This window comes from Myotis daubentonii, chromosome 2, assembly GCF_963259705.1.
Source record: "Myotis daubentonii chromosome 2, mMyoDau2.1, whole genome shotgun sequence".
NCBI classification, from domain to species: domain Eukaryota; kingdom Metazoa; phylum Chordata; class Mammalia; order Chiroptera; family Vespertilionidae; genus Myotis; species Myotis daubentonii.
Genome location: NC_081841.1, coordinates 62802091 through 62829315, shown reverse-complemented (window position 1 = coordinate 62829315; position 27225 = coordinate 62802091). Strand labels below are relative to the sequence as shown.

General features: G+C 40.8%; 1 protein-coding gene across 2 annotated transcripts in view; it reads left to right on the top strand.

Moving 5' to 3' along the window:
- Positions 1–24677, top strand: part of KICS2 (KICSTOR subunit 2) — a 29593-nt gene extending 4916 nt beyond the window's left edge. Inside the window, exons 2-4 of one of the 2 annotated variants that reach the window (XM_059683492.1) lie at positions 1420–1476; positions 7261–7546; positions 23562–24677. In XM_059683492.1, coding sequence (XP_059539475.1) covers positions 1420–1476; positions 7261–7546; positions 23562–24378 — 1160 coding nt within the window. In that variant the 3' untranslated portion in view covers positions 24379–24677. The remainder of the gene's footprint in view (positions 1–1419; positions 1477–7260; positions 7547–23561) is intronic. The other variant, XM_059683493.1, reaches the window with a different exon arrangement.
- The last annotated feature ends 2548 nt before the right edge of the window (positions 24678–27225 follow it).

Here is a 27225-nt window from a genome sequence, read left to right as displayed (position 1 = left end):
TTAGCTACAGCAATCAAGATTTATCTATAAGACTGCGAACAAAGACCACTAGGGGGTGCACCAAGGAAGCATAACAAAATGCGGAGACAAAGAAACAGGACAAAATTGTCAATGGAAGAAATAGAGTTCAGAACCACACTTTTAAGGTCTCTCAAGAACTGTTTAGAAGCTGCCGATAAACTTAATGAGATCTACACGAAAACTAATAAGACCCTCGATCTTATATTGGGGAACCAACTAGAAATTAAGCACACACGGACTGAAATAACGAATATTATACAGACACCCGACAGCAGACCAGAGGAGCGCAAGAATCAAGTCAATGATTTGAAATGCGAGGAAGCAAAAAACATCCAACCGGAAAAGCAAAATGAAAAAAGAATCCAAAAATGCGAGGATAGTGTAAGGAGCCTCTGGGACAGCTTCAAGCGTACCAACATCAGAATTATAGGGGTGCCAGAAGAAGAGAGAGAGCAAGATATTGAAAACCTATTTGAAGAAATAATGACAGAAAACTTCCCCCACCTGGTGAAAGAAATGGACTTACAGGTCCAAGAAGCGCGGAGAACCCCAAACAAAAGGAATCCAAAGAGGACCACACCAAGACACATCATCATTAAAATGCCAAGAGCAAAAGATAAAGAGAGAATCTTAAAAACAGCAAGAGAAAGAAACTCAGTTACCTACAAGGGAATACCCATACGACTGTCAGCTGATTTCTCAACAGAAACTTTGCAGGCCAGAAGGGAGTGGCAAGAAATATTCAAAGTGATGAATACCAAGAACCTACAACCAAGATTACTTTATCCAGCAAAGCTATCATTCAGAATTGAAGGTCAGATAAAGAGCTTCACAGATAAGGAAAAGCTAAAGGAGTTCATCACCACCAAACCAGGATTATATGAAATGCTGAAAGGTACCCTTTAAGAAGAGGAAGAGGAAGAAAAAGGTAAAGATACAAATTATGAACAACAAACATGCATCTATCAACAAGTGAATCTAAGAATCAAGTGAATAAATAATCTGATGAACAGAATGAACTGTTGATTATAATAGAATCAGGGACATAGAAAGGGAATGGACTGACTATTCTTGGGGGGGAAAGGGGTGTGGGAGATGCGGGAAGAGACTGGACAAAAATCGTGCACCTATGGATGAGGACAGTGGGTGGGGAGTGAGGGCAGAGGGTGGGGCGGGAACTGGGAGGAGGGGAGTTATGGGGGGGGAAAAAAAGAGGAACAAATGTAATAATATGAACAATAAAGATTTAATTAAAAAAAAAAAAAAAAGAAATCGCATTGGTGGTCTGTCCCTTCCTTTTAAGTGTTACTTTACTTGTTACCACATACTAGTGATTGATGTTTATTGATAAGCTTTTAACGATGTTCTTTGTTTTCATGTCATGCTTAACTCCCCTAGGTAAGGGCAGTCTGATGAAAGAAGGTATCATGAAGGCCACACTGTTTAACACTGGAAGTGAGTACAGAGTTTGAGGTCACCTACCTCTGTCGAATAGATAGCAATTTACCATAGAGTTTCAGAGGCCCAATTATGCAGTATTGAGCGTTTTCTCCTATCAGTTATAAATGGAAGGGAAAGAGGTTAGCATGATTGAATATGTGCTTTGCTCTAGATACATTACATACCAGATGTTACTTAATTTGCCTTCTTAGCAGCTTTATTACTAATTTTGCATTTAAAACAATAACTAAAGTTCAGAGTAGCTAAGTCATTCCCACATCACACAGCTTTCGAGTATGGAAGCTGGGATTTAGAACCAAGTTGGTCAGACTGTCGGAGCTTTTAGGTCTTAACATGGTACTCTTTATTACCTTCCTAACCTAAGAAATTTTGTCCTAGACCTTGGCACAGAGGTCTGTTTATTCTATACCGTCACTTTACAAAATCTGCAAAGCTAGACTAAGTGTGGGCACTGTACTCCAAGGTACAGTCCTGAATGGGATGTTGGTGTCAGGGTCAACCCACCTGTACCTATGGATTTTGCTGCTATTAGGATAATATCCACGCACATCCTCACTTTCAAGTAATAGCATTCTGGGACTTAAACTATTCTTCCAATTCAGAATCCTTCTGTTTTGTCCTCTGATAAAAGGAGAGTTAAAGTAGATTTAAGGTCATCAAAAACAAGAACTGGCCAAGGGCTCATCACTTGTTTTTTTACATTTTCACTGCCATGAAACTGTCCATTTTTCTGTCCTCCAATCCAAACAGACAGTCACGGCCACTTATAAAATGAAGGATATAAACTAGGATATGTTGACTGTTTTAGTGAACAGAATTTGTGAAGTGCTTCTATTGCATTTGATTGACTTCTGACATTTCACTTTCCCAGATTATAGGAAAGATCTCTGTATGTAGTTGTTTATTTCTTTTACATTTTTTATTTTTCAGTTACAGTTGACATATTATATTAGTTTCAGGTGTACATCCAGTGATTAGACGTTATATAACTTACTAAGTGATCATCCCAATAAATCTCATCTGACATCATACATAATTATTAGAATACTAGGGGCCCAGTGCACGAAATTCGTGCACTGGGTGTGTGTGTGTGGGGGGGGGAGTGTCCCTCAGCCTAGCCTGCCCCCTCTCACATACTGGGAAGCCCTCAGGCATTGACCCCCATCACCCTCCAATCGCAGGATCGGCCCCTTGCCCAGGCCTGACGCCTCTGGCCTAGGCGTCCGGCCCGGGCAGCAGGGACCTGCAGTGGCAGCGGGGGGTGCCGCGATCGCGCGGGCTCCGCCCCTGCCCCTGCAGGAAGCCTCTGGCTGAGGCATCCGGCCCAGGCAGCGGGGACCCACAGCTGCAGCGGCCCCGCGATCGTGGGCTTCACTTTAGGCCCAGGCAAGGGGCCCCTAGCTCCTGGGACTGCCAGCTTCGACAGTGCCCAGCTCCCATCGCTGGCTCCACCCCTACTTCCTGCTATCACTGGCCAGGGCGGAAAAGGCACCTGATTCTCTGATCATGGCTGGGGGGCAGGGCAAAGGCGGCCCCAGGGCCGCCTTTGCCCTGCCCCCCAGCTCTTAGCTCCCCCTGGGTTTCCAATCACTGTCAGTGGCAGGGGGCTTCTTCCTGCTTTCCCTTTCACCTCCCTGCATTGTGCCTACATATGCAAATTAACCGCCATCTTGTTGGCAGTTAACTGCCAATCTTAGTTGGCAATTAACTGCCAATCTTAGTTGGCAGTTAACTGCCAATCTTAGTTGGCAGTTAATTTGCATATAGCCCTGATTAGCCAATGAAAAGGGTATCGTCGTATGCTAATTACCATTTTTCTCTTTTATTAGTATAGATTATTGACTATATTCCCTATGCTGTACTTTTCATCTCCATGACTATTCTGTAACAATCAATTTGTACTGCCCAGTCTCTCTCCCAGCTGGTAACCATCAAACTGTTCTCTGTATTGATGAGCTTGTTTCTGTTATGATTGTTTGTTTATTTTGTTTTTTAGATTCAATTGCTAATATGTATGTATTTATTGCCATTTTATTGTTCATATGTTTTATGTATTTTTTTCTTTTTCTTCTTAAAGAAGACTAACATTTCATGTAATGCTGGTTTGGTGGTGATGAATTCCTTTGGCTCTTTCTTGTCTGGAAAGCTCTTATATGTCCTTTGATTCTGAATGATAGCTTTGCTGGGTAGAGTAATCTTGGCTTTTCATCACTTTAAATATTTCTTGCCAATCCCTCTGGCCTGCAGAGTTTTTGTTGAGAAATCAGCTTACAATCTTATGGAAGATCTCTTGTAAGTAATGAACTACTTTTCTCTTGTTGCTTTTAAGATTCTCTGTTTGTCTTAAACCTTTTGCATTTTAATTATGATGTGTCTTGGTGTTGGCCTCTTTGGGTTCATCTTGTTTGGGACTCTGCACTTCCTGGATTTTTATGTATGTTTCCTTCATCATGTTAGGGGAGTTTTTCCATCATTTTTTTTTTAAACATAGGTTTTCAATTCCTTGCTTTCTCTTCTCCTTCCAGCACCCCCATGATACTAATGTTGGTATGTTTGAAATTGTCCCAGAGACCCCTTACATTATCCTCGTGTTTAGTTTTGTTGTTTTTTTGGATTTTTTTTTTTTTTTTTTTTGCTATTCTGATTGGATGTTTTTTGCTTCCTTATATTCCAAATTGCTGATTTGATTTTTGGTTTCATCTATTATACTGTTGATTCCCTGTAAATTATTCTTCATTTTAGTTAGTGTATCCTTAATTTCTGACTGGTTCATTTTATGGTTTCCATGTCCTTTAATATGTTGTTGGCATTCTCACTAACAACCTTATAACCAGTGTTTTGAACTCTACATCTAATAGATTGCTTGACTCCATCTTGTTTAGTTCTTTTTCTGGAGTTCTGTTCTTTCATTTGGGATATGTTTCTTTGTCTCCTCATTTTGGCAGCCTCCCTGTGTTTGTTTCTATGTGTTAGGTAGAGCTACTACATCTCCCGGACTTGGTAGAGTGGACTAATGTAGTAGGTGTCTTGTAAGGTCCAGTGGCACAGCCTCCCCGTTCAACCAAGCTGGGCATTCCCAGTGTGTGTCCTCCCCACACCGCCAAATCAATGAGAGCGATTTACCCCCAGGTCAATCACTGCAAGGATTGGCTTTGACAACCCACCCCTGTGGAGGATCAGTTGTGCAAGGGCCCACTTCATAGATCCCAGCTTACTTCAGCAGGGATCTGGTGTCTGCTGAGTCTGCCCCTTCAGTGTGATGCTTGTGGAGGTGGTTGGATGGTGTTTCGATATGGTCTGAAGCTGTCCACTGGTTGTGCTGGCTCTGGAGCCTCCTGGGAGTTGCAAGCCAAGGTCAACTGCTGCCTGAGTTCTGCCCTGGGCCACCCAGCATAAGCTACAAAGCCATCTGCAGATGGCTGCTACTTGTGTTGGGCTTGGAGGTGCCCAGGCAAGGCCTGCTGCTGCTAGTGCTGGGTCCAGAGCCACTTAGTGAGAGGTATGGGCCACACTGAGGCCAGATGCTCTTTTAAGAGGTTATAGGAAAGCCTAAAGCCCGAGCCAAGACAGGCCATATGGAAAAGTCACTGGAAACAGCTTGGGTGGGGTAGGATTTCAGGGAATCACTAGGACAGGGTGAACAGTGTGAGCAAGGTTGATGGAGACTCAGATATGGCACCCTCCTGCTGGCTCTGATGGGGGAGGGCTCAGAAAAGAAACAATGCCCTCTGCGAGCACTTCTGTCTGGGAGAAAGCTGCCCCCTCCAGGTCTCATCCTGATGCCAGACAATTCAGTTTCTCCCCAGTATATCCCTGGTGCCTTTCCAGATGCTGCCCCAGTGCTAGAACTCAGAGAGAGTGCCCAGATGAGGCCCAGCTGTGAAGCAATGCAAGCTGCTGTGGGACCTTGGGCCTTCTTTTGGATGTTCTGGGTCTCTCTGACTCAGCTGCAGTTTGTTAGCTAATTTTAGATTGCAAAGGGCCAGGCCATTCATATGCAAAAGCCTCTGGGTACAGCTTGGGTGGGCCGGGGTCTTAGGGAATCAACAGGGTGGAGCAAACAGCTATGGCTGATCCACAGTCCTGCCCTAAGAGGCCCCGGGTCTCAGTGTCCCGGTAATCGCTGCAAGCACCTCTGAGAAAAAGCCGCCCTCGAGTTCCAACTGATGCCAGACAGTCCAGTTTCTCCCCGTATGAGTCTGGGTCCCCAGAGACTCACCGGGAACTGGAGTTCAGAGCAGTCGGGAGCTTGTGTCTCCTTCCGGATTGAAAGAGACAGCTGTGTCCTCAGTTGACAGCCCTTTCGGTGCACGCCTCCGTACCTCTGCACTTTACTTCTGCACCTCCTCTGAGTCTCAGTGTGCTTTTCTCTTTCCTTCTAGTTGTAGAATTTCCACTCAGCCAGCCTTCCTGTGGTTCTGGATGATGTTCGTTTTGTCTTTTAGTTGTAGTTTTGCAGTGGTTGTGCGAGGCAGCAATTTCAGGTGTCTACCTATGCTGCCATCTTGGTTTCCCAATCTCCTTTGTATTCTTAGTTGTAGAACTTTCATTCAGCTAAATTTCAGGTGGTTCTAAATGATGGTTGTTCTGTAGTTTAGTTGTAATTTTGATGTGGTTGTGGGAGGATGCAATAACACATTTACCTACACCACCTTCTTGACTAGAAGCCCAGATTCATTTCTTGAATCATAAGCTGGACAATGAATTAAAAACTTTGTGAAATATTTCATTTGTTAAGAGGTTATTTTTACAAATGCCTTGATAAATAATTTTCACTCCTGATATTTTAGAATAGTAATAAATTCACTCATTAAAGCCTTCTGTGTATATCAATAGAAAATTTAAACTGTCACCCATCTCTGAGGTTTTTTTATATTTCCTAAGAATTGCAGTTTTAAACTTGTCCTGTTTCTCTTCATTTTCCTAATGTCTTGCCTCTGACCCTTTGATGGTTAGCAGAATTGCTTAAGGCAACATTTGTGAAGCTGGCTTTATAGCTGTCAGAAATATAGTTGATCATGTATTAATATAGAAGTAAGCAAATTATATCTATGCCATTTGATCCTTTTTGATTATTGAAAAGGATAGACTTGGTCTTATATTTTGCTGATGTCCTTTGGAACCCCTGAGTTACAGTAGCAGTTATTTATAATTGCTTGTTGCTCTTAATGATTCACAATGTGCTGCTTATTAAAACCTATATTGTCAACTTTGGCAAGAGTACTAAGCTGTCCTTTTTCCCCCTGAGAGCCAGTAGTCTGTGTTCTTGTATGAGGGAGATCTTTGTGTATTTTCCTTTTTCTGGTTTGAAAGATAAGATTAAAAGATGAGATTCAAAGGGAAATGTAACTCTAAAGCAGAAATAAAATTTGCTGATTTACTAGGAATAACAAGTTTTTCATAATTGTATGTTCTTGTTTGTTTCAAATATATTTATGTGGAAGGAGGGCTTTTTAGATCTAGGATAATTATTCTCTGAAATGAATCTGAGTCCTCATTAAAGTGGGGTGGGTGGGAATTGGTGTGTGGGTAAGGAAACCAATCACAGGTCCATTGCTACACTAATGAGTGGTACCAGGCATTCATTTAACTTACTCTTCAGTGAAATTATCAACCTCAAAATATTTAAATCCCCAGCATAGAAGTTAGAGAATATGGTAGATGCAAACTCACTGAGCTCAACAGGTTCAGATCCTTTCCTTTTGAATGCTGAGAGGTATTTTGTACTTCTGCTTTCTCTTCCTTACCTGTCATGTGCTTATGTCATTTGCCTACCAGGGGGCCAGTCTTTCTTCAGCAGGAAGGACTCCATCCGAACTATCTATACTTCCCTGCATAATGAGCTGAAGAAAGTGGTGACTGGCCGTGGCACCCTGGGAGGGACCGCTCCTCATGTGGAAGAACTCCTTTCCCACCTGTCAGAGCAGCTCTGCTTCTTCGTTCAGGCGCGGATGGAGATTGCAGACTTCTATGAGAAGATGTATACCCTCAGCACACAGAAGTTCATCAATGCTGAAGAGCTCGTTGGCCTTTTGGACACCATCCTCAAGAAGTACAGCTCCAGGTCAGTATAGGTGAAGAAGGAGGGAGGGATAGAATGTGGCAGCCTCTGGATCCCACGCAGACTCTCAGTTTTCCCCCAAACTCTTATAAAGATCTATGATGAAAAAACAAAGGAGAATAGCTGTATTGCTTTTGTATAGATTAATTAATTGAGAAGTATGCATTTGGCACCTTCTTTGAGGATACTTTTCTAAGCAATAGTGAAAGACCAATAATGAAATAAGTCTTAAAAGATGTATTATAAAAAGAGTTTATACAACCAAAAGAGAATCCTATATAATAAAAGGCTAATATGCAAATTGTCCCCTCTACCAGGAGTTTGACCAGGAGTTCGACCAGAGGGTGGGGCTGGCTGTCTCCTCTCCCCAGCCGGCCAGACCCCACCTGTGCACGAATTCATGCACTGGGCCTCTAGTTATCTATAAAATAATGTGATTTAAAACATTTTTTTAAAATATCTTTTTATTGATTTCAGAGAGGAAGGAAGAGGGAGAGAGAGATAGAGACATCAATGATGAGAGAGCATCATTGATTGGCTGCCTCCTTCATGCCCCCCACTGGGGATCGAGCCTGCAACCTAGGCATGTGCCCTTGACCGGTATTGAACCTGGGACCCTTCAGTTCGCAGGCCGACACTCTATCCACCAAGTCAAACCAACTAGGGCTAATGTGATTTTTTAACAAACCACTGTTTGAATAAATGCCCTTTCAAAGTAATCACCTTGGTGAGTTATCCATTTATTCCTCTCATGTACCTGTTACTTACATGTGTTAGAAACTCCTGTATAATGGCTTTTGGCCTAGTGATTGCTTTGAAGGATACCCCTCTTTCAGATATATGACTTCCTGTATGTTTGCCTAAAAGAGAAAGGTAGATATGTTAACTTATATTCCCAAATGAAGGATAACACTTATCTGATTAATGGTCTGGGGAAGGAGGCAAAGTGGGGGGATTAAAAGATATTTCATGGAGGACATAGAATCAGAGATGACTTTTAAGGGCAGGTAGGGTTTTGAAAGCAAAGGTAGGAGAGAAGGGAGCAGATGCTTTGAGATGAGAAGGTGATTTCAGAATACTGAAAGGCCTCAGAGTGAGGTACCTGCTGGTCTCTCTTCCTGAACTCTTGTCCTACCTGTCTACTCATCAGTTAAGTCTCAGTTCAGATGCCAGGGAAGCCTTCTCTCCTATCCTACCCTTAGTCACTCTTCTGTCCCCCTGATTTGTTTTCTTCACATTCCTTCTTGCCATCTGAAATTACTGTTATTTGCTCAGGGTGTGTTTTCTTTGCTCACAAGTAGGATGTGAGCTCCGTGGCAACTTCTGTGTCTTTAGTGCTTTGAACAGAGCCTAGCACATATAGGTGCTCAAAAGGTGTTTGTGGAATGAATAAGTGAATAGTTGATAGTGGGGAACCATGAAAGGTGTTTGAAGATGGGAGTGTTGTGTTCTCATCCTTATCAGTGACTACTATGGCACTGGTGGGTGGGATGGGATGGGATGGTAAAGGGAGTGGTCACAGGAGGGAAGGTTAGTTCAGCAGGGTAGTATGGTAATCTGATCAGTGATAGGGCCTCATGATTGCAAGACAGTGGAAAAGGAGATGAGGACAAGAAAAGTCTACAAGTCTTGGCAACAGGATAGTGGGAGTAATGAGACGTTTCTTGTCAAAGGTGATTTGGAGGTTTTGCCCCTTAAATGATAATATTTACAGAATTGAGAAGTCAAGAGGGGCTGGCTTAGAAGGAAGGTAGTGAGCAAAATTTAGAGCAATTTGAGCTTGAGTTGCTAGCATATTTTCAAGAAGAGGTTCATTAGGTAGTTGGAAATGGGGATCTAGAGCTAAGGTGAAAAAGCAGAAACAAAACAATGAGATCATCTGTGTGGAGAAGTAGACTTGTTTTTTGGTTTCAAAACTAACATATCAATGTTTCTGTTACACAGCAGCAATTGATTTTTAAGCTTGCAGGAACAATGGGGGAAATATTTTTATGTAACTATTTTGAAGGAAACTAGCACATATTGAACAACTACTGTATGTCAGGTACTGTGTAATACTCTCTTATATGATATCTGCTTTGAGGTAGGTGTAGACAGTTCTTTTATGGAGTCTCAGAGAAGTTAAGTATGCCCAGGGCCATGCAACTTATCTTGAACCCCTTCTCTGTGACCCCAGAGCCCCTATTCTGTCTGTATGCATTATTGCTTATATCAATAGTGAGATGCTCTTTATCCAGTCCAGGTAAATAATTCATCTCTGTTGATCATTTTGCAAGTCAATAAACAAGATCCGTTTTTATTTTTTGAATAAACAATAAGACAAAGTAAGATTATGAAGTAATAGTCTTCTGTGATAGTAAGATGGAAAACATTGTAAGCACTTACTAACTTCCCTTGCGAAGAATAAGGGTTGTGTACTGGGCAAAATCATGTAATGTGCATCTTTTCTCTGAGCACGGATAGTTTGGTTAATATATTATGTTTTTATCGTTCCTTTATAAAGTTTTTCGCTAGTTTTTTTTATTTTATTTTATTTTTTTAATTAAATCTTTATTGTTCAGATTATTACATTTGTTCCTTTTTTTCCCCCCCCATAACTCCCCTCCTCCCAGTTCCCGCCCCACCCTCCGCCCTCACTCCCCACCCACTGTCCTCATCCATAGGTGCACGATTTTTGTCCAGTCTCTTCCCACATCTCCCACACCCCTTTCCCCCCCAAGAATAGTCAGTCCATTCCCTTTCTATGTCCCTGATTCTATTATAATCACCAGTTCATTCTGTTCATCAGATTATTTATTCACTTGATTCTTAGATTCACTTGTTGATAGATGCATATTTGTTGTTCATAATTTGTATCTTTACCTTTTTCTTCCTCTTCCTCTTCTTAAAGGATACCTTTCAGCATTTCATATAATCCTGGTTTGGTGGTGATGAACTCCTTTAGCTTTTCCTTATCTGTGAAGCTCTTTATCTGACCTTCAATTCTGAATGATAGCTTTGCTGGATAAAGTAATCTTGGTTGTAGGTTCTTGGTATTCATCACTTTGAATATTTCTTGCCACTCCCTTCTGGCCTGCAAAGTTTCTGTTGAGAAATCAGCTGACAGTCGTATGGGTATTCCCTTGTAGGTAACTGAGTTTCTTTCTCTTGCTGTTTTTAAGATTCTCTCTTTATCTTTTGCTCTTGGCATTTTAATTATGATGTGTCTTGGTGTGGTCCTCTTTGGATTCCTTTTGTTTGGGGTTCTCCGCGCTTCTTGGACCTGTAAGTCCATTTCTTTCACCAGGTGGGGGAAGTTTTCTGTCATTATTTCTTCAAATAGGTTTTCAATATCTTGCTCTCTCTCATCTTCTGGCACCCCTATAATTCTGATGTTGGTACGCTTGAAGCTGTCCCAGAGGCTCCTTACACTATCCTCGCATTTTTGGATTCTTTTTTCATTTTGCTTTTCTGGTTGGATGTTTTTTGCTTCCTCGCATTTCAAATCATTGACTTGATTCTTGCGCTCCTCTGGTCTGCTGTCGGGCGTCTGTATAATATTCGTTATTTCAGTCTGTGTGTGCTTAATTTCTAGTTGGTTCCCCAATATAAGATCGAGGGTCTTATTAGTTTTCGTGTAGATCTCATTAAGTTTATTGGCAGCTTCTAAACAGTTCTTGAGAGACCTTAAAAGTGTGGTTCTGAACTCTATTCCTTCCATTGACAATTTTGTCCTGTTTCTTTGTCTCCGCATTTTGTTATGCTTCCTTGGTGCACCCCCTAGTGGTCTTTGTTCGCAGTCTTATAGATAAATCTTGATTGTTGTAGCTAATTCCAGGGAGGGTTTGACCTCCAGGCCAAGTGGCTCTGAGAATCAGCTGTGTCAGCAGTGAGAGAACTTCTGTCCTCTAGGGAGGTGCTAATCTAGCCTTTGCCTGAGGCTATCCGGCAAATGCCTCTGTGCAGGGCTTGGGCGGGGCGGGTCACACAGGATCAACAGGGTGGGCCGGAGAGAGCAGTTATGGCGGCTCTCAGTCCTGTCCCAAGGGGCTCTGCCTCTCTGAGTCCCAGCACCCGCTGCAAAGCTCGGAGAGAAAGCTGCACTCGCTCTGACCGAAGCCAGACAGTCCCGCTTCTCCCGTTTGAGTCTGGGTCCCTAAAGACTCGCCCGGATCTGGTGCTCAGAGTCTGCAACTCCCTCCCGATTGAAAACAACAACCGCGCCCTCCGCCGCCAGCCCGCTCCGCGCACTCCACACCTCAGAATTTGACTTCAGCACTGCGCCTCCTCTGAGTGTCCGTATGCGTTTCTCTTTCCTCCTAGTTGTAGGACTTCCACTCAGCCAGCGTTCCTGTGGTTCTGGGTGATGTCCCTTCCGTTTTTTGGTTTCACTTTTGAAGTAGTTGTTCAAAGCAGCAAACTCCGGCGTTAACCTATGCCGCCATCTTGGTTCTCCAATCCCGCTAGTTTTTTTTAAATTTTAAAATTTTTACTCATCCAGAAAAGTTGCAAGAATAGGATAATGTATATAGAATTGTAATATGACCAGTAAATTCCATTCCTGAGTATATTTATGCCCAATGAAAAATACAAAATGAGAACATATGCCCACACATAAAAACTTTTACAGGAAGTTCATAGCAGTATTATTGGTAATAGCCAAAAGGTGGAAACAACCCAGATACCCATCAATGAATAAATAAATGTGGCATATCCATACAGTGGGGTATTATTCAGCAAATAAAAGGAATGAAGTACTACATGCTAGAACATGGGTGAACCTAGTAAAATTATGCTACATGAAGGAAGGCAGTCATAGAAGATTATATATTGTGTCATTCCATTTATATGAAATTTGTGCAAGGCCTTGACCCTCACAGCTGCAGTGGCTTGCCTTGGCCCTTGCAGCCACAACAGCTTGCCTTGGCCCTTGTAGCTCTGGCTTCATCCGGAAGGTCATTTGGAAGGACGTCCGGAAGATCGTTTGGCTGTCCAGTCTAATGATCATATTATGCTTTTATTATTATAGGTAGATGTCCAGAATAGACAAAATCATAGACACAGGAAGTAGATTACAAATTTGTAGACACAGAAAATGGTTGCCAGGAGTTTGAGGGCTGGTGGGAGAATGAGGAGTGACGGCTAATGTATATATGGTTTCTTTTGGGGGCCATGAAACTGTTCTAAAATTATATAGTGGTGATGGTTATACAATTCTGACTATATTAAAACCATTGAATTTTATACTTTAAAGTGTGTATGTTACATATATGAATTAAATACCAGTAAAACTGTTGCTAAAAAAAATTGTACAATGAACACATTCTTTCTCTAGATTCACTGTTATTAAAATTTTGCCACACTTGCTTTATTTTTCTCAGTATATAATTTTATTTTCCTGAGTTGTTTGGAAGTCAAATGCGAACATCATGCCATTTCACTCCTAAATACTCAGTTGGATCTTCTAAGAACCATACAAAACTATAACATAGTTTCCACACAAAAAATTTAACACTGATTTCTGCCATCATCTAATATAGAGTTCATATTCAGATTTCCTCAATTGTCCCCAAAATATTCTCCATAGTTGTTACTTTTATTGTCTTGTATTTTTGAACTTGTGATATATTCTAAATTTTCTTTTTATTAATTTTAATAGGTAATACATGAACATGGGTCAAAATTTATGAAACACAAAAGAATTCATAGTGAAAAGTCTACCTGCTGCCCCCTGTCCTTTAGCTACTTAATTCCCTTTCTAAGAAGCAACAAATGGTAGCAAGATCTTCCTGTCATGCCAATAGTCCATGCATATAAATATACACATTTTCTTTTTATAAACAAACTAGAGGCCCGGTGCATGGTTCATGCATGGGTGGGGTCCCTCAGCCTGGCCTGCGGGACCTCTTGGGGGGATGTCAGACTGCCGGGTTTTGGCCTGATCCCCGCAGGCCAGGCCCTACGGGGATCAGGCCGAAACCTGGCAGTCCGACACCTGGCAGTCCGACATCCCCCCCAGGGATGTAGCAGTGCTGAAGTGGCAGGTGTCCAGGGAAGAGCCCCAGCTGTCACCGCCCGGTAGCACTGCCAAAGAGGCAGGGGAGGCTCCCACCGCCGCAGCTGCGCTCGCCAGCCATGAGCCCGGCTTCTGGCTGAGCGATACTCCCCCTGTGGGAGTGCACTGACCTCCGGGGGCAGTTTCTGCATTGAGCGTCTGCCCCCTGGTGGCCAGTGCACATCATAGCAACCGGTCGACCAGTCATTTGGTCTTAACAGTCGCTTAGGCTTGTATATATATAAATTTTACATGTGTACAAATTTTCTGTTTGTAAATGTATTCTTTCTCAAATCTGATTTATATATGTATATATTTATTTAAATAAAGCAATTGTTTGAAAACCAAAAACTAAAGTACAGTTGGAGATAATGATTCTCAAGGGGAAGAGATCTCATGTGGTGATTCCTAAAGCTAATGTGAGAGGGGTTTGCTGACCCATCTCAGAGCTTAAGAAAATACTAATTCCTGGGCCCCTCCTCTCTTTCCCTAAGAGGGTAAAATTTAGTGATTCTGGATTGGGTGCCCCGAAATGTGTATGTTTTAAAAGTTCCCTGTCATACTGATATATAGTCTGCATTAAAATAATTGTTTGGAAAAATAGGAGAAAGATGCCAACACTAGGATACACAGAGTATTGAACCTTACAGATATATGTGCATGGGTGTATGTGTGCATGTGTGTGTCTCCTAGGAATGATTTAGCTGTTTTCGTTTTTATTATATTAAATTGGTGACCTATCTATCATCTTTGGATATTCTTTGAAATATCCCTCTTCTCAAAGTCTTGCAAATTTCTCCCATTTTCTGCAAAAGCCTGAATTGCATTCTTGAAACTCCAAGGGCAGCACTTGGCTGTGCCCAGCAGCCTTCTGATGGGATGCTGATGGAATCCGATGGAACTGGGTGGCAATACCATGCATGGTCAATGGGTGTTTGCATCAGCAGTCTCCATCTTCCACCCATGCTACCTTTCTCTAATCATTAGGGAATTACTAATCACAGTTATATGGAGGTCAAATGGCATGATGTTCGCATTTGACTTCCATGATGTTCACATTTGACTTCCTAGCCTGAAAACTTGAACAACATAAAATTCCTTAGTTAAGAAATTCTAAAAAATTGAAATCCTGTATAATATATTGATTTTCTTTTGCAAGTGGGATTATTTTAGGTATAAATAAACATGATTTGCCCTTTGCTGGGAATAACATCCTTTTTTCTACAGTTTTTTTGATTTGGCATCTGTGCTACACCAAGCACATTTCTTTTATGGTCCCAGTGTTCTAGAGAAATAATTCATATTTTGCTATTCTGTTGTATTGAATGAGTTAATCTTTTTTCCCAAAGGACCCAATTTATCTATCAGGAAATGCTTTCTTGCCCCAATATATCTGATCTATGTCAGAACACTTATAAAAAATTGTATGAATTTTTCATCTTTTAAACCGTGGAATGCTTCTGTATTTAAAAATTAACAAGCATGATATATAGCACGGAGTCTAAACCTCTGGTCCTGATTTGAGATGCAGATCTTGTGTGAGTTATTACAATGTTCAGCCTGCTTTCAAAGATGAATGGAAAGCATGTTTGGGTTTTTTTCTCTGCAAGCCAGTGTGTTTGAGTAGAAAGGTGTTAAAGGTTTCCTCTTTTGGTAAACATTACATTATTATACAAATACAAATCCCATTTAAGAATCACAGTCATTTATGATGCTGCCTTTCAAATTGAATAATTAACATTACTCATATAAGAGTTTTTGTGTGCCTTCTAGAAGGAAAAACATGAACTTGGCTCGTTTAGGATGAGAGTGTCTACTATTCCTTGAACACTCTTGAGGAGAAATAGAACTGGATTTCTCTCCAAGGAAGCATCAATGAAATGTTTTTTGAGTCTGTAGAATTTGTTTTGACTTTATTTACCTGTTTCATACGGTGAGCATAAAGGAAAGTTCTGGCTAATTTTGTTTTGTTTTGTGGTCAAAACAAAACTGGTAGAATTAACGCAAATTAATATTTACCGTCCTAAATCAAGAATATAGCTTTTAAGAAATAATGCTTTTAAAGAAGTCAGCAATTATTCATACATTAGAGAGCTTTTAAAAATCCCTCTGGCCAGATCCAAAGACAGAGAAACAGCGATCAGACTATCAATCCCCAGAGGGAAAGTAGGGGAGGGTGGGGGTAAGGGGAAGAGATCAACCAAAGGACTTGTATGCATGCATATAAGCCAGACCAATGGACATGGACAACAGGGGGATGAGAACATGAGTGGGTGGGGGGGAGGTTGGGGGTTAATGGGGGGATGAGGACACATTTGTAATACCTTAACCAATAAAGAAATTAAAAAAAACATCCCTCTGGTATGGGAATAACACACCATTCAGTAGCTAGAATTTTTATAGCTAGAATTTAAAGAACTTTTTTTTTAGTTTCATAAAACTTTTGTTTGCATTTTTTATCTGAATGCTTCAAATGGCAGAATTCTCACCAAAGGCAGAACTGTGATTTATTTAGTCTTATGCCCTTATTTTCTTCAGAAAGAGATTTGTGATGGATGATAAGACTTAATGAAACAGTTGTGTGTATAGTTTAACAGGGTTAATTATCCCTCACTGAAAATTTCCTAAGCAAAACTAATAAGAGTGCAGTTTCTGTGAGATGCCTTCTACTCTAGACACTTGGCATGCCTAATCTTAACAGTGCAGACTGAAGGCCTTTTGTGATCTTGCCCAGCCTACCTTTTCAAATTCATCTAAGGCCCATCAAATGCCTCAAATTGCAACCAAACTCTTAGTAAAGAGGAAGAAGCTTCAGAGAAATCTTTCCCCATTTCCTACTTTGGTTCATATTATTTATTTTGCTTAGAATGTCCTTGAATTTGTAGAGGAGGCAAAATATCTTTTTTCTCTATCCTTCTAAGTTCTCAGGTGGGGTCCCTTTAACAAAAGACAGATTGCCCTAGCTGGTTTGGCTCAGTGGATAGAGCATTGGCTTGCGGATTGAAGGGTCCTAAGTTCCATTCTAGTCAAGGGCACATTCATGATCCCCAGTGGGGGGCGTACAGGAGGCAGCCGATCAATCATTCTCTCTCATCATTAATGTTTCTATCTCTCTTTCCCTCTCCTTTCCTCTCTGAAATCAATAAATATATATTTTAAAACACACACACAAAAGACAGATTAACAAGAGAAAAGCATACAAACGTATTGAATATAAATTTTACATGACAGGGAAGCCTTCATAAGAAATGAAGACCCAAGAAGCTGTTAAACTTAGGTGTTTTTGTGCTAGATTCGAATGGAGAGTCATGGAAAAACGTATTAGAATGAAAAAGGGTGGGAGCTAAGTGTAGTAAACTGAGGGTAACAGCAGGCTTGTTTATTCAGCTTCTGCTCTGTGTCCCTTAGTCTTTGGAGATAAGGATGCTCCTTTACTCAGGGAATGAGGATGGCACCTTTCATTTGAGACGTTTATGGCCTGAATCAGGGAAGGGTCAGAAGTCCTTCCTGGGCATGTGGGTTTTTCAAATTCATTCAGTATAGAAATTGTTAAAGATTCTGCTTACCTTGGTTCAGTCATCAATTTAAATGGAGACTAGCCAAGAAATCAAAAGGCTAAGACTCGGAAGGGCAGCAGTGGGAGAATTAGGAAAGATCATCAAAGGCAAAGATGTATCATTAGAGAGACACGGCTAAGAGCATCCCACACCCTCACATTCCCAATTACTAGGTACAGATGTAAAAGTTGGACAGTGAAGAAGGCTTAAAGGGAAAAAATTGATCCATTTGGAATACGGTGTTGGAGGACAGCTCTACAGGTACCCTGGCCAACCAGAAAGACAGCTAGTAGGTCTTAGAGCAAATTAAGCCTGGAACGTCGAGGGAGGCAAAAATAACAAAACTGGAGCTGTCCTACTTCAGGCACATCGTGAGAAGGCAGGGTTCTTTGGAAAAGATAGTAATGCTGAGATAAATAGAAAGCAGCAGGTAAAGAGGAAGACCAATTATGAGATGGAATGACTTCATAAAAGAAGCCTTAGGCGGTTTGGCTCAGTGGATAGAGCGTCAGCCTGAAGACTCAAGGGTCCCAGGTTTGATTCCGGTGAAGGGCATGTACCTGGGTTGCGGGCACATCCCCAGTAGGGAGTGTGCAGGAGGCGGCTGATCGATGTTTCTCTCTCATCAATGTTTCTAACTCTCTATCCCTCTCCCTTTCCCTCTGTGAAAAATCAATAAAATATATTAAAAAAAAAAAAAAAGAAGCCTTAGGCATGAGTCTATAAGAGCTGAACAGAGGTATTGAGGACAGGATGTGGTGGACATCACTCATCATAGGGTCGCCAGGAATCAGAACTGACTCAGCGGCATATGCCATGTTTTTGAGTAGCATGTTCTGAATCCCATCACTTTGTTCTATCATATATCATTTAGCTATTGCCACAGTCATTCTGTATAAGCACCACCCCAAATTTCACACTTACAGGCTAGCAGGTCTATTTCGAGAGTTGCGTACCTGGGTTAATCTTAGCTGGGTCGCTTAACACTGTTGGTCTCACTAGGCGTGGCTTATTGCTGTGAGCTTTGGGCTTAGTCTGCTCCACAGTGTCTGAGCCTGAGGTTAGAGGGGAATCATCTATTCAGTGGCCATGGCCAAAGTGCAAAAGAACAAGCCCAGCCAAGCTCATTTTAAGCCTTTGCTTTCATCCAATCTGTTAACATCTCTTTGGCCAAAGCAAGCCACATGGCCCAGTGCCTCCATAGTCCAGGGTGGGGAAAAGACACTCCTCTTGGGGGGGGGGGGGGGGGGAGAAGCTCCAGAGTCACATGGCAAAGGGTGTGGAATCAGTGGTGATTACAGTTTGGGACCAGAAATGTAAGCCCTCATCGTCACATAGCTAAATTGTACCTGCTGCCGAAACCGGTTTGGCTCAGTGGATAGAGCGTCGGCTTGCGGACTGAAAGGTCCCAGGTTCGATTCCGGTCAAGGGCATGTACCTGGGTTGCGGGCACATCCCCAGTAGGAGATGTGCAGGAGGCAGCTGGTCGATGTTTCTCTCTCATCGATGTTTCTAACTCTCTATCTCTCTCCTTTCCTCTCTGTAAAAAATCAATAAAATATATTAAAAAAAAATTGTACCTGCTCCTTTCTTTCTTTTTTTTTTTTTAATCCTATCTGCCCTGTCAGCTTTATGGCTCAACTCAAATCCTGTCTCCTGTACAATCTTTCAACCAAAGGAATTGCTCCTTCTTCTAAACAAATGTGTATCTATTATAAATACCTCCTTCTAGCATGGAGGGTCCTGCAGGGCAAACTTCTGGCTAATTCATCTAAAAACTAGTAAACTAATTGTTTTAAATGAGAGGATATTACAGGGTTTTGTTTTTGTTTTTTTAAATATATTTTATTGATCCTTCACAGAGAGGAAGGGAGAGAGATAGAGAGTTAGAAACATCGATGAGAAAGGAACATCGATCAGCTGCCTTCTGCACACCTCCCACTGGGGATGTGCCCGCAACCAAGGTACATGCCCTTGGCTGGAATCAAACCTGGGACCTTTTAGTCTGCAGGCCGACACTCTATCCACTGAGCCAAATCGGTCAGGGCACACAGGGTTTTTTTTTTTATTATTATTGTGGTAAAATATACGTAACAAAATTTAGCATCTTAACCATTTTCAAATGTGCAGTTTTGTGGCACTTAGTACATTCACATTGTTGTGCTACAGATTTGTTTTTAATCAGGCTTCTGACTCCTCACATGCATGGCTTGTTTTGGAAGGAACTCCTTGATAGGGATTAACAGAGGAAGGAATGCATTTGTGCATGTACACTCTCTCTTTTTCTGGCCTTTTAAAAAATTGATTTGAGGGAGAGGGAGGAAGGGACGGAGGGGTGGGGGGGAGAGGGGGAGAGAGAGAGAGAGAGAGAGAGAGAGAGAGAGAGAGAGAGAGAGAGAGAGAGAGAGAGAGAGATTGATTTGTTGTTCCGCTTATTTATGTATTCATTGGTTGATTCTTGTATGTGTCCTGACTGGGGATCGAACCTACAATCCTGGCTTATTGGGACTGTGCTCTACCAGCTGAGTCCCTGGCCAGGGCTTTTTAAAAAGCAGATGTTCTATGCAAATAGTTGTCAATTTATTCTGTATTCAGGCTCATTTAAGCTTGTTGCCGTAGCTGAGATGTATATTTTTGGATTATAACAATTTAACAGATTCCCCTATAGCAGCAATTTTCTACCAGTATGCTGTAAGAACTTTTAAAACATGCAATACTTGGCTGTTTAGTCAGGGGCACTGATCTCTTTTCTCTTAAGTTGTCAAATTTTAAAAAATCACAACAGCCATCTGGTGTGAATAAGTCAGATTATACCTGTTGTTTTTTGTCAGATCGGAAAAATAGGTATTTTTTTGCTGTGCCACAGAATTTTAATAATTAGTTTATATGTGCTATGAAATGAAAAAGTTGCAAATTGCTGCCCTATAGTGGGTTGTGAATAGGTATGAAGCACACAGCAGAATGGAAATGGGGAAATGAGACATCATAATGCTAATCTCAAAGTCTTGGCAGAATAAATTTTAACATGTATTTTTAGCTCTTCTTAAAACTGAAAAATAGCTTCAACATTCACATGCATCCTAATAAATGTTGAGATTTAAGCACTTTTAGTATATATTTATACTTGTTCAGAATTTTTCCTGAAGATCTGTAAGATAATTCATGTTCTTTCAAGGAGAACATTAGGGATATAAATGATGATTTCCAACTGGAAGTAGAAAAATAACAGAGTATTATTTGTGGTAGCATTTTCTCTAATCTCATGTCATTTTCTGTTATTAGCAGTTTTGCTGTTTTTCTAGTTCCTTGGTAAATTTTCTTGATATCCACGATTATAGAATCTTGTGATGCTTAATGCTCATTAAGTGTTAAGGGGCCTTAGCCTTTAGGCCAGGGGTGGGCAAACTTTTTGACTAGAGGGCCACAATGGGTTCTTAAACTGGACTGTTTGTGTGAATTAATATAAATTCAAAGTAAACATCATTACATAAAAGGGTACGGTCTTTTTTTGTTTGTTTGTTTTATTCATTTCAAATGGGCCCTGCTGGCCGTAGTTTGCCCACGGCTGCTTTAGGCCAAGGGCATAGGAACATTTCTTAGAATTCAAAGATTTTTGTGTGTCTGTGTTAAACTTTCTTAATGTTTATTCAGAAGCTTGTCATGTTTGAATAGTCCAAATTAGTTAATTACTTAAGCACCTGAGCTAGAGGATTTGAGATCTGTTTTATCTTTCTGATTCTTTGAGTATATTATTAGACTAACTCCTCCCCCTATGTTTTTAGCGTCCCTATCTTGAGGGTAAAATGCAAGTAATAGAAAAAACCAAAATGTTATTGTTGTCGTGGTGTGAATAACTACATCCTGTTGATCACATGACAGTCAGTTCCTGTCTTATAATGTCCAAACTAGTATGGCTCTCTTAACCATAATCCCTTCAATTAGTGTTTAAATACATTTTTAAAAACCCTAGGTATACTTGTGATAATTTTTTTCCTAATTGTTTCAAAGATAACTAGCATTTTCCCTTTCAGCTGGGGCCAAAACTGAGCTGTGCAAGAGGCTTCTGTCTCATTGACAGTGAAGCAGTGAAATCCCATGGGCTCAAGCCTGTAAATCATCTCCTGGGTTGCCTGGATATGCTCAGTAAATGCTCGATTCTGTCCATATCTTTCAAATGGGTCACTTGCTAAGCAGATTCCTGCAACTTTCGCAGATGCTTTGGATCTTTAGGAAGAGTATAAGGGCTTGATATAGGCACCTTGAGAAGGGGGGTGCACCAGACTCGGCAGACACTAAACCTCCCTTGGCGCTTCTCAGAAAAATAAAAAAACAACAACAAAAAACTGAGCAAGAAAGCTCTAAGTGGAGATTCCATACAGAGATGATCTCCTTAGCCATTCTATTTCATTGTTACAGAACTTCACTTAGATCATAAGCAACAGGCAGAATCAATGGGACAGAAACTAGGGTTCAGTTCTTAACACAATTAGCACATATACTGGATTTTACTATGTACCACGTGTTGTAGATAAAAGCATGAAAAAGTAGGCAGGTTTTACTTCCCCTCAGAGAGGAGCTCAAAGCAAAGGTAACCATATGTCCCAGTTTGTCTGATAAATTATATGATTGAGTTACTAAAGAGGAAGACAGGTATTCAGAAACTAGAGGATATAATGGGGTGGGGGGGGGGGGGGGGCGTAGACAGAGAAGGCATTTCTAAGGAAGTGACTCTGAAGAGGAGACCTGAAGTACAGAAAAAAGTATTGATGAAAAAGGGTCACGCTCTCATTGACCTCACTTGCCCTTTTCCCCCTCTGCTGGGAGGGAGGATACTCTCACATCCTATCCTCTTCCCCCTCAACATTGTTACTACAGGTAAAGTAGACTATGTTTTACAAACAATAGGTAGCAATTCTTGAGTCATAAAATTAATTTAGTGAATAGTGATTCAATTAAAAATGTACATATCTATATATATAAAAACCTAAGTGACCGCCCAACCGTTCAACCATCTGACTGGTAGCTATGATACACAATGACCACCAGGGGGAAGATGCTCAACGCAGGAGTTGAGATGCCTAGCTGCAGTGACTTGGCAGCTGCGGTTCTCAGGTGATGCACCCGGAACCAGAGAGGAGGGAGCCCAATTCTGGGGTGTGTTACCCGAGAACTGCCCTCTTGCAATCCAGGACCCCTCGGGGGATGTCGGAGAGCTGGTTTCAAAAAACCTTTTATTTGTATATGTGTGTGGTGTGTACTTAGTCACAATATAAAATGTACTTCTAACTGTAGATCATGGTCAAAAAAATTTTTTAAACATTTTGTCTAGAACAAGTAGAAATGAAATCACCTACTACCTTGACCTTCTTTATGATATTGCATTTCTAATTATTTAGTTAATGTCACTATTCCTCTAGTGAGTAGACTGGGAATGTGGCTCAAGCTAATAAGGGACCAGATTATTCAAGCCTTTTTAAAGATATTAGATTCTACCCTAAGATAAATGGAAAATGACTGAACTGTTAGATATTTTTTGTTTAGCTACATTTTATTTATCTTTAACTGTGATTAAATATAAAGGGAATTGGGAGCTAGGATTGAATGAGGGCTTTCTGATAAATGTTCTATTCCTTTAATAAACTTTTTTTTATTATATACTGTGTTTCAGGAATAGGTTTATAGTCTATACTCTTATCTGAAAAACAGGTTTAATAATACTTATGGAGTTACTGTGAACATTAAGTAAGTTTAGCATATTATGTACACAGTCAAGAGATGTTTCAGTGACCTTTTCATTACTTGCACCTCTTTAGGACCACATCCTGAAAGGAAGATGCCTTGTTTTGATGATAATGTTAGTTATACAATTACCAGAATAAATAAAATAAGTTGAGAATGATAGCTAATGTAATTTCCCTGTATTTGAAAGAAGGTAGCTACTACTCTCATTTATTTGAAAAGAAGGTAGCTACTATCATTTTTTTAAAAAAAAAATCAGACTATTGCCATAGGAGAATATGATGATGACATAATTCTGAAATGGTGAAGTTATGTCAGAATGAGTTTTTTAAAACATGTTTTTATTGACTTTTTAGAGAGAGAGGAAGGGAGAGGGAGGGAGAAACAGCAGTCAGCTGGCTCCTGCACACCTCCTACTGGGCACTGAACCTGCAACCCAGGCATGTGCCCCACAGGGAATCAAACTGGTGACCTCTCAGTGCATGGGATGATGCTCAACCCACCGAGCCACACCAGCAAGGGCCAGAATGAATTTTTTAAATAATTGAACATGGGATCCTTCCATTTTTCCGTCCCCTGCCCCCAAATGTAATATTATTTATCTGACCACATTTCTTTTTTAGGGCAGAAAATGTCAACATGGAGTAATATTTCCACTTATTTCTATTCATTTCCCTTCCCCCTTCAGATTTCACCACCCAATCCTCAGCCCTCTGGAAAGCAGTTTCCAGCTGGAAGTCGATGTCCTGAGTCATCTCCTGAAAGCCCAGGCTCAGGTCTCAGAGTGGAAGTTCCTGCCGTCTCTGGTTAACTTGCACAGCGCTCACACCAAGCTGCAGACCTGGGGCCAGATCTTTGAAAAGCAGCGGGAGACCAAGAAACATCTGTTTGGAGGGCAGTCTCAGAAGGCCGTTCAGCCCCCACACCTTTTCCTTTGGCTGATGAAACTCAAAAACATGCTTCTTGCCAAATTCAGTTTCTACTTTCATGAGGCACTGAGCCGACAAACGACTGCTTCTGAAATGAAAACGTTGACTGCAAAAGCCAACCCAGACCTGTTTGGAAAGATTTCCAGCTTCATCAGGAAGTACGATGCTGCCAACGTGTCTTTAATCTTTGATAACCGAGGGTCTGAGAGCTTTCAGGGTCACGGCTATCACCACCCCCATTCCTACAGGGAGGCCCCCAAGGGTGTGGACCAGTATCCAGCCGTGGTGTCTCTGCCCAGCGACAGGCCTGTCATGCACTGGCCCAACGTCATCATGATCATGACGGACCGCACCTCCGACCTGAACAGCTTGGAGAAGGTGGTTCACTTCTACGATGACAAAGTTCAGAGCACCTACTTCCTAACCCGCCCAGAACCCCACTTTACCATTGTCGTCATTTTTGAGTCAAAGAAATCTGAGAGAGACTCCCACTTTATTTCCTTCCTCCATGAGCTCTCACTTGCCCTTAAGAACCCCAAGGTTTTTGCAAGTCTGAAACCTGGATCCAAAGGTTAGCAGGTTATCTGTGCGAAAGGTTTTCAAGAGAAGAAGTTGTGTTCTTAATTGCTCTAATGCTCTACAGTGGTCTGTGATTAGGGTTTCGATCCATCCAGGCTTCTTTCAGAGCTAAATTAAAGACAAAGCCTCCCTAATTGTGTCGCACACTTTATATGCAATTAAGGCCAATTAAGTAAAGTATCCAAAGAGTAATCTAGGCTACAGTATATCTCCATGGTACAGCAAAGTACTCTCAGTATTTTCTCCTGTTTTCCTGTATTTTATGTAGACTGAATATTTATTAGCCTTTGATGTTTCTGTCCAGATGTTTCTTTCCAGACATTTTATTTTCCAAACATTGTGTTCTAATGCCATTCCAAACGCCCTCTCCTTTCCCCTCCCACTCAGATGAGTAATTGGGATAAGATATTAAATGGCTATTTTAGAATTAAGGATTATATGTTTCCTATCTCATAAACTAGCCAGTTAACATGAAGTTACTAGTTTTAATGATTCTGATCTACAAATGAATATTTTTGATGCCAAAATTAGAGTCTTGGTGAGAAATGTCCGCCAGTTATTAAAGTTGAAGGTAAATCAGAATAGTAGGATAACATCAGATCTTACCAGTTCAGAAGATCCTATGGCAACTTTAATAGCCGTGGGTTCTTTTGGGGTGATCTACACACCTAACTGCATTTGTTTTTACCCTTATAAAGTTTGAATGTTTCACTCTATTTTAAAGTCAGCATAAGCCTTTATGTGGGATATTTTCACATAGTATCTGCTTGGCTTTCTGTTTATCACCTTTCTGCTGAAATGTATGTTCATATTTGGCTCTACCCTTGGTTATTTTTAGGCTGAAAAAGCATGCAGTCTTGGTTTTTCAGCCACTCTTAAACATTCATGTGACTCAGCCTACTTTCATAAAATCAAAATGGAATCGCTGCACTTGTTAAAAATCAATTGTGCGTTCAAATACTTGTGTAATCAACTCAGTACTTAAGCACATCTGAACTTGGGATTCGTGTCTATCTCCAAATATTTTTAGAAGTAGTGCTACATCTTCACACATGCTGCCTTAACCCTTTTCTTCAGTATGTGTTCAGGAGGAAAAATGCATAATGGGACAGTGGAGACCTTCACCTCTAGCTTATTGATTCAGAATAAAAATAAGCCACAAAGAATAATTGTTATTATTTGATATTTCCTTCGAAGCTTGTGTGTCATGTCATAGTCCAGTCAGTCCTGTTTCTCATGATTGCTCAGAGCGACCACAGCGGACAAGCCGGCAGCATTGGCCGAGATCAGAGGAGCCCCTCCAAGTCCAAAGGAGGCCCACTGAGTCTGGACTACTTGGAGGAAGAACCCACTGACCTATTTTCTGGGGAGAACATGTGCTTTCTTTTCTTTTTCCCTTTAAAAAAAATAAAAGTCATATGATTTGTAAAAAGCCAGTTTGCTTTAAATAGAAAGTAGTGATTTACCTCTGCATTTTATTCACTCAGGTTCTATAAAAATCTGAACAGACTGTACAACTTTGACCTTACATAAAACATTGAAAACAATTGGAACTAAAAAGTTAAATCATTTTTCCTCCCTTTTGTGCTTTGCTAAGAAGCTGAAAAACATTCCTTGGCATGCATGTATTTTTTTCTTTCCTAGATAAAACCACCATTAGCCTTAAAGAAAATATGCTTCATTATAACATGGAGAAGAGTATAAATAAACATATATACAGTACTTAAATACTCGCCTAGAACATATTTGAATTGTATATTTATTTTTAAACATATTTTGGTTCAGGCCAAGAAACAAAGTCACTTTACTCTGAAATTTGTCCTGTAAATTCAGTAATGAAGTGACCTGTAAAGTGTATGTTTTGCTCATTGGAAGAGTAAACCTGCAGATTTCCCACAGACTTGCTTATTTTGAAATTTGTTTCTAAACCACAACTTGATCGATTCTTATGGGTAACCAAGAGTGTGGTCAACACTGAGTTTGTGAGTCCATCAAGGAGGGTTGCGTGTTAGGATGCTGTTTGAACACGGGGTGAGTGTTTACCACTGTCTTTTCCTAGGTCCAGCCTGGTATCTGACTGTGTCTTTTAGGGAGGGTGTGAAATAGAGCCTAATTCTTAACAGAGGAACCAAAATCCTTTACCTAACACTTTTGCACATTTGGACATATTGGAGAAAATTTACTTTCAAGAAAGAAAAGAGTTGGTAATTCACTGCACTCCCAGGAGAGTCACTCAGATGAAGTTTAAAATACTGTGTCCACCCTGAGATCTAGCAGCAAAATGCAGTTTTGTTTCTTTGGCAAGTCAGCTTGACTTCCTTATCTGTAAAATGGGGATAAGGAAATGTGGGCTTGTTTTCAAAGACTATGTAAGAATGGGATGAGATCATCGAGTGTGAAAAAGGCTTTGAAAGTTGTATCAATAAAAGATGGACCGCTCTTTCCTTCAACTCAAGGCCTCTCCTGTTCTCATTTTTCTCTTCAGGTCTGTGACAAACCTGTGCTAGTCATAAGTTTGAATAGCACTTAACTAGTGTAGAAGAGGCGGCAGATAAGTGCCTAAGCCACCCACCCACTCTTCTTAATTTAGAATCTTCGTGGTTCTTTGTTCCTAAGTTTTTTTGGTTGGTGGATAACATCACTCAGTCCTTCTATATCCAAACTGTTTTGTTTTTGTCAATTCCTCGGAGAGGTGTGTTAAAGTCTCCAACTGTGATTGTGAATTTTTCCTTTATGTCTGTCAGTTTTTGTATTTTGAAGCCCTTTTATTAGGTTGGTACACATTTTTAATTTTTCTTTCTCATGTATAAACCACTTATTATAAAATTTGCTGCTTTATCTCCA